The sequence below is a fragment of the Cinclus cinclus genome, chromosome 9, assembly GCF_963662255.1.
Source record: "Cinclus cinclus chromosome 9, bCinCin1.1, whole genome shotgun sequence".
Taxonomy (NCBI): Eukaryota; Metazoa; Chordata; class Aves; order Passeriformes; family Cinclidae; genus Cinclus; species Cinclus cinclus.
In genome coordinates, this window is record NC_085054.1 from 15,977,520 (window position 1) to 15,991,467 (window position 13,948).

The following is a 13,948-nucleotide window of genomic DNA, read 5'->3' on the forward strand; positions in this document are numbered from 1 at the left end:
CTTTTTCTTTTCCACAGTGGCAACAGCGTTTAACCTCAGTGTGTGATAATCCTCCATGTGGCATGAACAGGCATATGCTCATTTCTAACATTTCAGACAAATACAGAGCACCTAAGTCCTAGCAGCTTCCTAAACCCCTTGGAGATTCAAGCTATTATTTTCCATGCTTCAGCTAGGGTTATACTAGTGTATGTTGGGTCTACATAGCCAGCCTTATGAGATGGAGGTGAAAAAGGTGCATGGGAATGATATTTATTGTTGATACATATATTGTTGGAAAAGTACTGAGAAGCCTACAAGTTACAGTAAAAGGACAGGAGTTTGGGGGAAGGAGCTTAATGAGGACAGTTTTATTTTCCTTTATGTCATACCAGCTTTTCAACTGGTACAAATTGATTTAACACATTAATTTATTTAAACCAATAAACAATATATCAATTAATAACATTTGAGAAATTGGCTGGTTCTTTATGATTGTTGTAAATGAGCCCGTGAAATAAATCAGGTGTTCTGATCTCATTCTTTCCCTCTATCCTGTCCCAGTATCTGCAGAGCTATGTGTTCAACTACTTTACCTGTACTTTACATAGTCCAGCTCTAGTGTGAAAGCAATGACTTAAAAGGCTCCAGAGGAAAAAAAAAACAACCAAAAACAACCAACAAGTAAATGCAGGGACTTTGAAACATCCAAGAACTGATAGCAGCAACCAGGTGTGCATGTGGATCTTATTTTGTGTAGGATGGGATAACAGGTCTCTTGAGCTGCAGAAGTAAACTGTGATTGCCAGGCTCTTGTGCAGAGAATGAGGCACTGTGACTGTTCTCAGTGTTTCCTGTGCAGGGCGGTCTTTTCCAAATGAAAAAGGAGTAAGCAAAAAATGAGTGTAAAAAAAAATCAAAAAGAAAAAAGGGAGGGAGAAAGGGCTAAAGAAAAGGAGGTTAGGGGAGGAAGAGTAAGAGGAAATTGCATTGTCCATCAGATAAAATATTCCCGTTTGCACTCGCTCACTGTGTTTTGCAAGTCAATGTCAGCTTTAAAGGAGCTCTCAAGGTTTTCTGGGTATTCCTTCTCCTTTTTCTGGCTATTTCGATGTGCTTGTTTGTGTTGATAGAGGAATCTGCTCATGATGGCAATGATGCAAAAGATGATGAATATCACAACTGCTATTACACCTGTAAAGGGGTAAAAAAGGAAGGATAGAAAGAGTGAAAACCAAAACAAAAGCCTCAGTTACCTCAAAAATGCATTACCAATGCACAGCAGCTAGCTGGTATGATAGATCAGTTCATCTCAGTCCATACACAACCATATATCTCTATCAAACCCTCCCTGGTAGTTTCTATTTTGTCACCTTAACAACACTTAAAATAGGGCATGAATTGATATAATTGAACTAATTTCTGTAAAGTTATGCTTCCACTGGAAATAAAGTTAGCGCAGTGTGTTTGCTTTTAAAACACTAGATCTGTATGCTCATACAAATTCCTGCTTTGTCATATCTTCTGTATTATCTCTGGGAATCCTTCATGAGCCTTGTACGCTTTGGTTTATAGCTTCTAGATATTATCAAAGCAGCTCACTACAAGGCATGCTATAAAACAAACAGAAATAAATTGTCTTCTAGGCTGTTACAGGAAAATTAAAACCATACATGAAATTATGAGGACAATATTCCCCAGTATATAAATACTTCCATATAAATGGGTGAGTTCCACTACACCACCAGATTACAAAGAGAGAGCTCGAAATACAAGATATGTGAATACTCTGCAAAGTATTCACCAGGGTGGTATGTAAAAAACTGCTACTTAGCTGGGTCTTAGAACACAGACTCACATGGAATTAGAGAACACCTGGAACCTCTGGAGACCATCTTGCCCAGAACCCCTGCTCAGGCAGGCAGTCAGACAGAGTTTTGTTGTATTTTAGAAGACTCAGGTTCCTGATGATCCATGTGTGACCACAATAATCCATAATGCATAATACTTAGGTAGCTTGACACAGATACATGCTAATAAACAGAGTAGATACTAGACCTACATCAGATTATAAAAAAAAAAAAAACCCTAAGACTATATTCCATGGAGCCCAGACTTAAAGTCTCCTAGATTTTTGCCTTGACAGAATTAATTTTTAACTGTAGTCTTTAAAAATTAAGTTACCTCCAATCACAGCTGAATCACTTCTGACTGCATTGGTGAGAGGCTCTCTTTCATCTGTCTTCCCAAATGGATCTGCAGTTGGTTAAACAAAAGAGAACTTATTTTCTGTATCAACTGCTCATTTTCTCTGTGGCTTAGACAGAAGTGTCCTCTTACTCTCATGAATTCTAATCTGTTTTCAAAAGTTGTGATTTGGGGAACCAGAAGGTTCTGAAAAATAAAGTGAGTTTGCAGAACAATTTTCTTATACAGCTTCAGGCGCAAATTCTATTAAGGGTAATATTTAAAAGGAAACAGAAAGTTTCCCACTAACAGCTGAAAGTGTTTCAGTTCATCAGAAGAATCAGAGAGACATTTCAACTGAACATCCTGCTGGGAGCTTTTCTCAGTCATAGATGCATTGTTATCTTTTTTTTTTTGTTACCTAAGAAATTATATCAGAAAGAAGTCAAAAGAAAGGGATGCTTGCAGATGAGATATAAAATTTTAATTCGATCCCACGAAGAGAAGCAGTCTCTGCTTGGGACAGCTTCTTGGGACAGATGATTTTAGCTCTGTTACAGAAATGCAGTGGTTACATTGGATCCAAAACAGAGAGGGATCAGAAATTAACTCATATTAAATGTTCTTTGATGTTTGAGCTCTCTTGTACTCTGTCTCTAAATGACTCTTGTAGAAACACTAAAACAGCATGTCAGCTACTTTACTCAAATTCAGATCCAAATCTGAGGGGTCAAGGCCTTCCTGATGTCAGTGGAGTTGCAGCAGTGGAATTACTTTTGAGTCCAACATGTTTCAGAAGATGCCATGTTTTCTACTGCTAGCTGAATCCAGCTTTTTTGCACATTCACATTTTTCTTTTCTCTTCAGCTTACCCTTTCCTTTGAAGGGATTCATATTTGTGTGTCTCCCCTTTACAAGTCTCCAGGCTATCATACACAGAATGTGCATAGGGAGAGAGTCAGGGATCACTGTCTCTGCTATGTATTATGCAATGCTCTGTAAAACTCATCTTTCTGATGCTAGAGGTGAAAGCCTCACTGAGAAATTTAGTGTTGCAAGGTTTATTGTAATTGAACAGCCTCACCTTACTAACAGACTCAGCCCCATTTTGGCATGCCATTGCTGAAGAGAACATTTTTTTATTGAAACAAGCAACAATTTCATGTCTGTGCATGAAGACACTCTGAATCATAATGATGGCGGGTTTCTACAATTTAGGTTCTTAAAGGGGACACGTTTTCCTTATTATCTATGTCAATGAGACCAGTCCCAAAGAGTTGCAAAGACACGAACCTCGAAGAGGTTTTGATGCTTTTAAGAATGCAGCTCTTCTTGCAAGTTTTAGGGGTGGAAGAATTTTGGTTCAATCTCATCCATACTGAAAAGATGCAGTCCCTTGACTGAGCTACAGATACAAAAGGGACTTCTGGGGCCCAAGTGAACACCTCCAATACACCCATTACCACATGAATGGTAATCACCAATTACAGATTTGAGCCCTCAGCTTGAAACCTATTGATGAGAGTCCCCTTGCCTGGCTATTGTGTGCACAGAGTGACATTCCCAAGAAAACAGTAGTCATGGCAATGCTTCATCTCATATACTACATTTGTGGGGCTGGAATGGGAATAACAATGTATTTTTACACACAAATATAGAATGCATCATAGAAAAGCTTTGGCTGGAAAGGAAATATGGGGGTTATTTAGCCTAATCTCAGGCCTGTGATCATAATCTCAAAACAGGACAAAATTCAACATTAGATCACAGTTGATAATAATTTTGTACATCATCAATAGATTAATCTCACTTTGTTTTTCAGTATATATTGAATTAGTTATATATATCAAAACTAGTAATTTAGGGGGTTTTTTGGGCTTTCTGTTAATCAAAGAGGAGAAGAACATGCAATTATTTTATACTCTTAGATGGCTGACAAAGATTGATAATGTGACTCACTTGTTTCTTTCCACAAAATAGAAGAGGAGAGCAATCATTATTTCAGACTGAAGATGAGTTAACTTTCTGGATAATGAAAGTTTGGTGAGATATTTTTTACCCCATCCCTCAGCTAAAGCCGGTGAATTCAGTGACAATTAAAAATTTACATCTGTTCTACAACAGTTCTGTACTAGAGAAAAAATTGCAACTGGTGCCAGTGCATGGCACTAGTCAAAAAGAGTAATGAAAAATTATTAACTATGTATGAAAAAGTATGAAATCATATTTCTATATTAAAAATTGTATAAGATGTTATTTGTGCCTAAAAGATTAATAAAGATTTGATACCTAATGCAACCAGCACTCTACTACTTTTTGGTTACCAGAACTTAAGCACTGAGAAGACATCAGAACAAATGTTGAAGAGTTTCATAATGGAGGCCAACAGCCACAAGCCCCAGGAATTATATTTTGCCTGGGAAATAAAATCAGGATACAAGGAGAGGATGGTTTGTTACAGTGCAGCAGATGGCCTGTGATAGCAGAGCCATGCCCAGCGAGAAGACAATAAACTCTGAAGCCAAAGAATAGCAATACTGCGTCTCATCTAAGACCTTAACAGGGCATCCTCCTCCTTTAAGATAAAACTGATGGCATTACAACTTAATTCAGTGAGGTTGGAAGCCCTCCTGAGGTCACAAAGCTACCTAGAAATCATCTAGTCCAAACCCCTACTGAAATCCAAGTCTATTAGAGGAAGTTTTTCAGAGGTGTATCCATTTGGGTTTTGAATATATCCAAGGATGAAGACTTTACAACCTCTCTGGGCCTCATGCCACTCTTCTCACCAGGTCTGTATCCTGTGGGATTCTTCCAAGCAGGTCCATGAGAGGGTCAAAGGTTGCAGTCATGTGTTTCTGCCGTTTTTCCTTCCTCTGAGGATCTTCACCATGTCATAACTGCTACAGCCAAGGCTGTCCTGGCATATCCCTAGCCAGTCAGAACTCATTTGGAAATACCAGGTCCAGCACAATTAGCACAATTGAGACAGAGCTTCACTTTCAGAAGGAAATCTTTTCTGTGTAGTTCCAGACTTATGAAAGTATTTGACATTTTTTACTTTAAATGCTTGAAGACCTGCTCTCAGCTGAAGAGGACAGGCAGCTCAAGACTCCAGCATTCACACAGCTGAATCTCCTCTGTAATTTTCACAGCATTTTAACATTAAGAAAGAAATACGATAGGAAAAGTCCACTGTCTCTATGCCATCAATATGGAGCACAAAATAACAAAATCCTTACATGTGCCTCAGCGAGGAAGAAGGAGATCTGCAGATCTTTGTTAGATATCAAAACCACAGTAAGTCAACTCTCATTTTGTATTTCCTAATCAGAAGAAGTGTGTTCAGGTAACTGTGTGAATGAATTTTATTCCATATCTGTCTGTGAGGAAACTTTTTTGAACACAAGTATTCCTTTCTGAAGGAAACAGCTTCAATTGTTTTCAAGTTACAAATATAGAAAGCTTTTTTCACACACATAAAGAGTTTTCCTAGTGGGCTTTTTTGTTGTATCTGCACATTAGACTATAGACGCAGACATGTACAGCCTCCTTTGAAGTTCTAATTTTCTTCTCAGACACTCAATAATGAGAAATTGGGAAGTGATGAATTGAGATATGAGCACTAAACTTGAAAGTTAATCCTTGACTCTGTTTTCTTTTTATTTCTAAAATGTGTCCTTTCCATGTAGAAATGTAATGCTCAAGTACATCTATAGAAATTATAATTTGTTACAAATTGGAAATTTTTTGAAACAAGATTCCACCGCCCATTGCTTTTACTTTAGCATATAAAGACATGAAGTCTTCAGAACTCACTTGTTCTAAAGATCTTATTCAGGCTTTAATCAAATCCAGTGTGAATAGTGAGACTAGAATGTGAGATAATTCATCACATTGAGAGGAAATCATATTTTAGAGCACAGAGTGGCAAGACAGGCATGAGTTTTTATAATAATTCTACATTTCTGATGCAACAGTGCTTAACCTTAACAATAGACTGCAACTGATTGGATGCTTTAAATATTTAAGTTCAAATGCTACACTCTGCTCTGTGTTCTGCCCTGAAGTTCTGAGCCTCAGGTTTTACTGCTTTCTAAACCCCTTAGAAAAATGAGATCATTGAGGTGACAGATCACAGGGCAAAGAGTTCATATTTTCAGTGTCATTGCCCATTCAGGACTCACAAGACACATTTGTCTGTGCATCAGAGCAGACACCTCAGACAACTGGAGGCACTGAGAAGGAAGTAGGGGGCTGGGGAGGAGCACATGCACACTGGCAGACGCTCTCCAGAGTAATCAGCAGCCTTTTTCCCCATGCAGAATGCTAATAGCATCATTTGTTTTCTGCTGAATATCTTAGGCAGAAGCTGCAGGAAATGGGGATTTGATGCAAGTACAAATGTGAAAGGAATTGTATTATGATCTAAACCATAGTTTTATTAGTTTTCAAAAAGGAGAAAGTAGCATTATAGGTCAAGGGGCAAAAAACAGCCTTTAATTTGTACCCTTTTCTGGTCATTAAGAATTCTGCCACATCCACTGGTGACTAAAGCAGCAACTTGATTGTCCCTGTTCATGGCGACAACATTTCCAGCTGCTCTCAGTTTCCTTCTCTGCATACAAATTCAGGTATGCAAAATACATCAGATTCTCAGAGGACAGCTGCAGGATTGTGAAAGATACACAAACGATTGGGATCATCCTGCTGGTACTGCTCAAGTAGTGCTAGCTCTCTCTAGTCAAAGAGAATGAAGTACAAGAATCCAGTGAAGTCACACGTGTCAAGGGGTTTGTACAAGAGTTTTTGCTCATTTCTGTTATAGTGAGAACAACTTTGAATTGCTATTTGTATGACTTCTATTTCTTTATCACTACTGGGATACAGAATCTGTGTAACATTTATATTGTCCTTTGAGATCTGCAGAACCAGAATTATCTGGAGTGGACAGGAATGATAAATCAGGTGCATAACCAAACTTTCAAAGCTTTCCCACTATATCTTTGGGATTTGTTTGTTCTAGGCAGGCATGTTTTAGGTGATCCAGGAACTTCGTTACCCTCCCCAGTTCCCTCCCAGCAGGTCATACCTGATGAAGAATATATTGTGGTTGCTGTGTTCACGTCAGCTTCCATCACGGATGCACAGCTGGATTGTGTCAAGGAACCTTTGACAGTCACGGGAGCAATGCTGGGATGGCGTAAGGCAGCCTTCAGGGGAGCAATGTGGTTGTACTGAACAGAGGACAGGCAGCCAGTGAAACCATAGACGTTTGCCTTGGAGACTTCAGGGTCCAGGGACAAACTGTCTGCGGTACAACAGAAAAACACTCTGGCAACTGACAGTTTTAGGAAGGCATTAAGAAAATTAATCCTCTTTTGCCTTACCTGCCCCTTTTATATCGATTATCCAATTTTAACTGTTCAGGTTCTCCTTCAATAGCTACAAGTTCTCCCTTGCCTGACCCATGATGTCCCCAAAGTCCTTTCTCTAAAATGCTACTTACCTTGAATTGTCTTGCAAATAAAAGCCTGCGCTGCACTTTTTTCCTCATCAATTTTCTATACTAATGGACAATACCTACCACAGCATATCTAGTAACTATGACAATAACAACAAAAACAACAACAATAATCATACTAGTAATATTAAGTAAAATAGCAACAATAAATACCACAGAATTCTGGGGCTGATACTCTTTAACTTTTTTTTTTCTTTTTTTCTTTTTGCATCTGCTAACAGCATCAGTTGCACACATATGGAGAAAGACCCTGCTCTCTATTTTCTGTCATAAAATGGTTTATGTGGCCTGTCACTGAATAGCTTGCTACCTCAGCTTCCCATTCTTCTTGAAAAGTTTATGATTCAATTTTTGCGAAGCACCTATTCATGTGCTACTACTTTTTTACTATTAGAATTCCTAGGAATCTTCGTAGTTATGAGTCAGGCTATCACTCTACTAGCACCATTTCACTAATAAAATAAAGAATGAAACTACATCTCTTCTTATCAAAATCAAAATTAAAACAAATATCCCTTTGTTACTTTCCAGCATGTAGATAAAATAGCACAAATAACTCATCTGTTGGTATGTGTCCATTTAAATTTCATAAAGAGAAAGTAAGCCAAAGGCAAGTTTTTTATCTAACCATAGAATGATTTGGCTTGGAAGCAACCTTAAAGACCATCTCATTTCAACTCCCTGCTATGGACAGGGACACCTCTTGCTAGACCTCGTTGCTCAAGGCCCCATCCAAGTTGGCCTTGAACACTTCCAGGGATGAGAATCCATAACTTTTTGGGGCAGCCTGTTTCAATGTTCCACCTCCACAGTAAAAATATTAGTTCCAAAAGTTTTAATGTCAAAGATTGTGTGGCAAAGTCAGGAAAGGGCAGTGAAGCCATTTTCTATTTTCTCCAAACTCACATTATTTACTTTCCAGAAATTGAAATTCATGCTCCTCAGAGGTCTCAAATAAGATGCACTTTATATCTAGGTCAATCAAACAAGAAAAAAAGCCTGCTAACAGAAAAAAAAAACAAAACCCAAACCCACAACTTTCTAGCATCTAGAAAGTTTTAGTAATACTTCCAATGACATTGGGAAATAAGGGTTCCTAGCTTTTCAAGTTTGGTTTCAAATCTTCAAAGAATAAGTTGCTAAATTTTAAAATAAAGTCAAATTTTTGCATTATTATTATTAAAATACAATGGTTTTACAAGTGGTCAGGATTTAGAAGTCTTCTCTCAAAGCTGACATTGCTATTTTAATTATATAAATATTTTCATATAAGAAAATATGTAGTAATCTCAAAGCCAGCCCAAATCACACATTATTTTTGTACTCAAGATCTGTGACTGTTATGCCATACACCTAGAGGGAATTAGCTGAGAAAGATTTCTAACTATGTTTGAGCATCTTTGCTGAAGTGTAACACAGAAGAGTGTGGCTGTTTCTCAGCAAAGCAAGGTACAGTATCAGCTTGCTCTCCCAGGAGCCTTACAGGAGAAATGCTCAGTTTGCAGAGCTGTCAGGGGCACAGCCTCTGAGCTGTAAGATGGGAAGGGAAGCAGTGAGGCTTTGCCACTGGAAAACCAGCAATCTTGCAGAAGTTTACATTTGCCCTTCTGAAGGTATGTAGGAATTGACTGCCTTTTGATTTTTAATGAGATTTTGGCTGGAACGTTATAAAACAGACAAAGAATTGCTTCCAAGTTCCTGCAAGAAGGTTTATGTATACTAAAAGACTGATTTACAGTATTTGCCATCTTTGTTGAATTTATAAAACCCTTTGTAAACATTCCTACACTCAGTCCTTATTGTTTTCTTAGCTCTGACACAAAAGGTGAATTTGTTGCTATATTTTATAACCAGGCAATCTCAGTTGCTCTGTTCTACCCGAATGTGCAAAAAATAAAGCCTAAGAAATAATGCGTTCCTCCTTCATGGTACAGTAGTTGGAAAAGCCTAAGATTCAGTACTTTTACAGGCATTTTTAAAAGTTACATTAAGGGCCCATTCCATGAGCCTTTTGTCAAAGTAAGCTTTGCATGAATGAGAACTTGGAGATTTGTTGTTGAAAGACTGAAATTTGGAAAAAAAATAAAAAAAAAGAAAGAAAGAAATCAAAAGAACAAACCAAAACCCCTGAGTCCTGTGGTAAAAATTCTATGTGCACTGATACAGTTTGCTTTATCATACAGCTTTAGGTGTGTGCATACAGCTTGAGGTCTGTGTAGAAAGGAGGGCTTTCACTGTTCTCAACGAGCAAGCTGCACAACTTGGCTGTGAATGACTTGTGCTGCCCTCTGAATTCTTGAAAGGATCATGTAAAACTGTGATTATGACACGTTTAGCTCTATGAAAGGCTTATTAAAGGACACTCTGTCTTTTGAAGGTTTTGCATCACAATAAAATGTTTTTTCAAAAGGTGTTTTCACTGTATGGCACAGTGCACAGTCAGAAAAGCAACTCGGTGAAGTTCTATGGTCTGTGCTGCAACCAAGGTCATAAGAAACTTCAGTGGCCTTCCTCTGACCTGGCAATGCTGAGAATCTTTCCATGCATTTCACTGGTCTGGAAAATCACACAGAATTGCTGCTGATGGCTTGGTTTGATCTGACATTTTAGCATTTCATTTTGGTTCCCAGCATCGGAGAATGAATTATTTTGGCTAATTTCTCCACAGAGAATAAGAAGGTAATATTTTTCAGCTTTTAGTAATTAAAGCGCTCATTCTCCACAAATTACGTTTACCCTACATTTAGGAAGCAATTTTTAAGCTTTATCTGCTGAATTGTGCATAACTTGGCCTGGCTGCTTGTTGGATCCTGTAGTTGATCCCTGGAAGCTCTCTGATATGTCACAGATCAGCAAGCTTTATGTTGGTTTTCCATGTATTTGCAATGGCTTTCCATGATAATGAGGATTAAGTCTAACACCTGGTTGTATTTTTTAAACTTTATGGATTGCACCAACATAACTTATACGCTGATTTATTCCTATTCAGAAAATCAGTCATCCTGTTGCCCTGATGTTTCATTATGCACCTCTGCCACATACAACACACTTGTTCTAAGAGTTTAGATAAAGGAACTTTAAGTCTTCGTATCTCAGTAACAGCAAAATAATTTTCATCATGGACCAAGCATCAGTCTTCCCAGTAATGAAACAGCAAATTGACATAGTAAATGACAACAAGTAGGATACGCAACTGCAACCATAGAGAAATCAGAAGTGTTATTTTTGTGCAGGGAGAGTGGGCAAAATACCCTTTCTAAAGGTATCACTGTGTAAAACAGGACCATAAACATTATTCAACATATTTCTGTTATTTATTTATAAAGAAATATTGTTTTCATTTCACTCAGAAACTTAAACCTCATTTTACCAAGGTGCTGAACAGGACTGGCAAGACTGCTCCCTGGACATTGTCACCAGATTTGAGCCCATGACCTTAAGGTAAAAGGCTCTTGTAGTCTCCACACACTGCACCTGTCTCAGAAGAGCTGACTACAGGGCACTGTGCAGGTACATTGAAAAATGTGCTGCTGTGTCCATCAACGATCTCAGTAAACACTGCTGACACTAATCATTGCGTGAGAAAGAGCAGAAAGTGTGTCTTGGGTTAGACTGTAACCCAGAAATATAATTTTGGAATAATCTAATTTCCTGGTGTGAGTTTGCCACAGAGACAGTGGAGTGAAAAGCACAAAACTTTTTCCTGGTTACAACTGAGGTCAACCAGTTAGACTCTTGCTTAATGAAAGAATAAATTTGAATGGGGGACAGACATCAGACATTCAGTGCCCCACCCAAGCACTTGTGCAAAAGCAAGAAACAGCAAGAGCAAAGTAAAGGCACCTCTTATGAGGCTTCCCAGGAATGAACAGAACGCCCAAACGAGCACAGTGAGCCTGGATTTGTTTTGTTGCAATTGAACACTTTGTGCCGAGTGCAACATCTAGGGATTTTATTTCATTGGGCTTTGCAGAGATAATTTAAGGCATGCATTTATTATTTTTTCTCAAAGACAGCATATCATTGAAAATGAGGCACTTGGAGTTGCAATGGGAAATTTGTTATGTATCATATTTGACATTTGAATCCTAATCTGTCACAACACAACCAGCCCTATGTGATTCTGCACGGGCTGAAAATATAATCTATAAAAAAAAGAAAATATGCAAGAAGATGGAGAGATGATGCACTAAAGAATATATGCTTGTCCCTGAACCAGACAGCTAAAATCAACTCAAGTAGCAAGGATTCAGTCTAAAAATAAAAACTGTGGATCAAAGCAGATGACCTTGGACTCCTATTTAGGCAGAACTGTCATCAAGAAAACAAGTGTTTAAGCATGGTGTTATGATCATAGGGTAAATTATATTGCTGGGGAAGAACTGGGAATAGATCTGGCCTCTTTTTGATGGAACTTGATGGCATTATTAGCTTAGACCGTGGATTGCTTGGACTGCCTGGGGTAGCCAAACTTTGGTAATTTTAGGTGCTTGCCATCTTGGTCCCAAAAGCCTCTCCTCTTTTATCTTATGTAGTAATTTCCATTTTCCTTAATGCTTTACTAGGCTACTAGGGGGAAAACCAATGACTTTTAAAGGTACCCTAAAATTCACCTAGGAGCTCTTTGTTCACAATATGGTCTAAGAAATAGGTATTTAGAATAAGAAGAGTCTGAAGTAAAGAAATGAGCTTTGCAGTGACCAGAGGAGTCCAGTATCCCGTATCCAGTCCAATATCTCTTGCAGACACCGTTTTATTGTTTAAACTGCAAAATGTGATTTGGTGAGCTTAAAAACATGAAGGTCTTTCTATTAAAACAATAAGGGAAAAAAAGAAAAAATGGACTTAAGTATTTTTCATAGAAAGTCTCCAGAAGGAAGTACTTTTTTAAGGCAGCTTTTGTATTTCAGAGTTAATGACAACTTACCCTTTGTGATTTAATTATCCCATTTTCATATATCCCTATACAATATTCTTGGACGAACTGCTCTGTGATCTCTTCAGTGTACAGATTCCATTTTCTCCTCATGAACTTTTAATAAGAAAAGCTATTGCAGAAATCATAAGGATTGTACTGCACCTACATAATGATTTTAATAAAGTTACTTTCCAGATAAACTTTCCTTTAGGTACACTTTTATCAAAACTGAATGACTCAGTGGAAATCTGAGTGTGTTTTAGCTTGGCCTTTACAGATAAAAGATATCATGTTTCTGTGTTAAAATACACAATCATTTATGCTACCAGTCTGGGAAGGTCTGTTAATTGAGCACTTTGAAGACACAAACAAATTAGCTCAATACCAATAGGTTCTAAAGAAATACTTGCAATCTTTTTCTTAAAAATCCTGTTGAATCCTTTCAGTGCTGCCCTTTTACTCTGGAGTCCCTACACAGCTACCATATTAAGTTGCTCAGATGCAAATATACAAACAATGAAATTCACTTCTCTGCATCAGAGATTATTTTTCCCAGGGACAATAATGGTGAAAAATTTAGACATGTTGGGGCACAGTACAAAGTTTTCAAGGATTTATTAAAGTAAACCCGCAAACAAATAAATCATATTTTCCATGGTGATAGCAGCTTTTTGTAGACAACACCTCAATGCATGCAGATGTTTTCTCTGAGATCAGAGAATTACAAAATAATTTGAAAGACACCTCTGAAGGTCATGTAGTTCAATCCCTTGTTCAAAGCAGAGCCAGCCTCACAGTTAGGTCAGAATGTCCATGTGGTTAAATACAGCAGTATGATCTCTGCAAGGAGCACTTAAAGTAAATGAACTGGGACTCTGGTTAAGATTTCACTGAGGCTTTGCCATAAACTGTATGACCCACTTGGGGCCTGAATCCAGTGCTCACTAAAATCCATGGAAAAACTCCCATTGATACTGATGAGCTTTGGATGGGTCCTTTTGTGTCCTGACTCTATATTTGTGAAGTAAAAATGACAACAAACGACAGGATAATAATATTTTTCTATTGCTGTTGGGTACAGAGAGGATGAATTCAACAGACGTCTGCTGGCTACTTGAATGATGCTTCCTTTTACTCCCTTGTCTTCAAAGCCACACTTATATTTAGATTGATCTTTCCAAGGCAGCTATATGGTCCCATTACTGTGTATCTGAAGAGCTCACAGCCTTTAATGCTTTTATCCTCCCAGCACCCCTCTGATGCTGGGCTGTTCTATTATCTATGCTTTACTGATAGAGAAGGGAGATAGTAAAGCTCAGACTGGTTCCAGTGGGAATAAA

At 38.0% G+C, this 13,948-nt stretch overlaps 1 protein-coding gene across 1 annotated transcript in view; it reads right to left on the reverse strand.

The window, feature by feature from the left end:
- Positions 1 to 976: 976 nt before the first annotated feature.
- Positions 977 to 13,948, reverse strand: part of CNTNAP5 (contactin associated protein family member 5) — a 200,821-nt gene continuing 187,849 nt past the window's right edge. Inside the window, exons 22-24 of the mRNA XM_062498016.1 lie at positions 7,259 to 7,477; positions 2,164 to 2,235; positions 977 to 1,173 (exon numbers count right to left, since the gene is read on the reverse strand). Coding sequence (XP_062354000.1) covers positions 977 to 1,173; positions 2,164 to 2,235; positions 7,259 to 7,477 — 488 coding nt within the window. The remainder of the gene's footprint in view (positions 1,174 to 2,163; positions 2,236 to 7,258; positions 7,478 to 13,948) is intronic.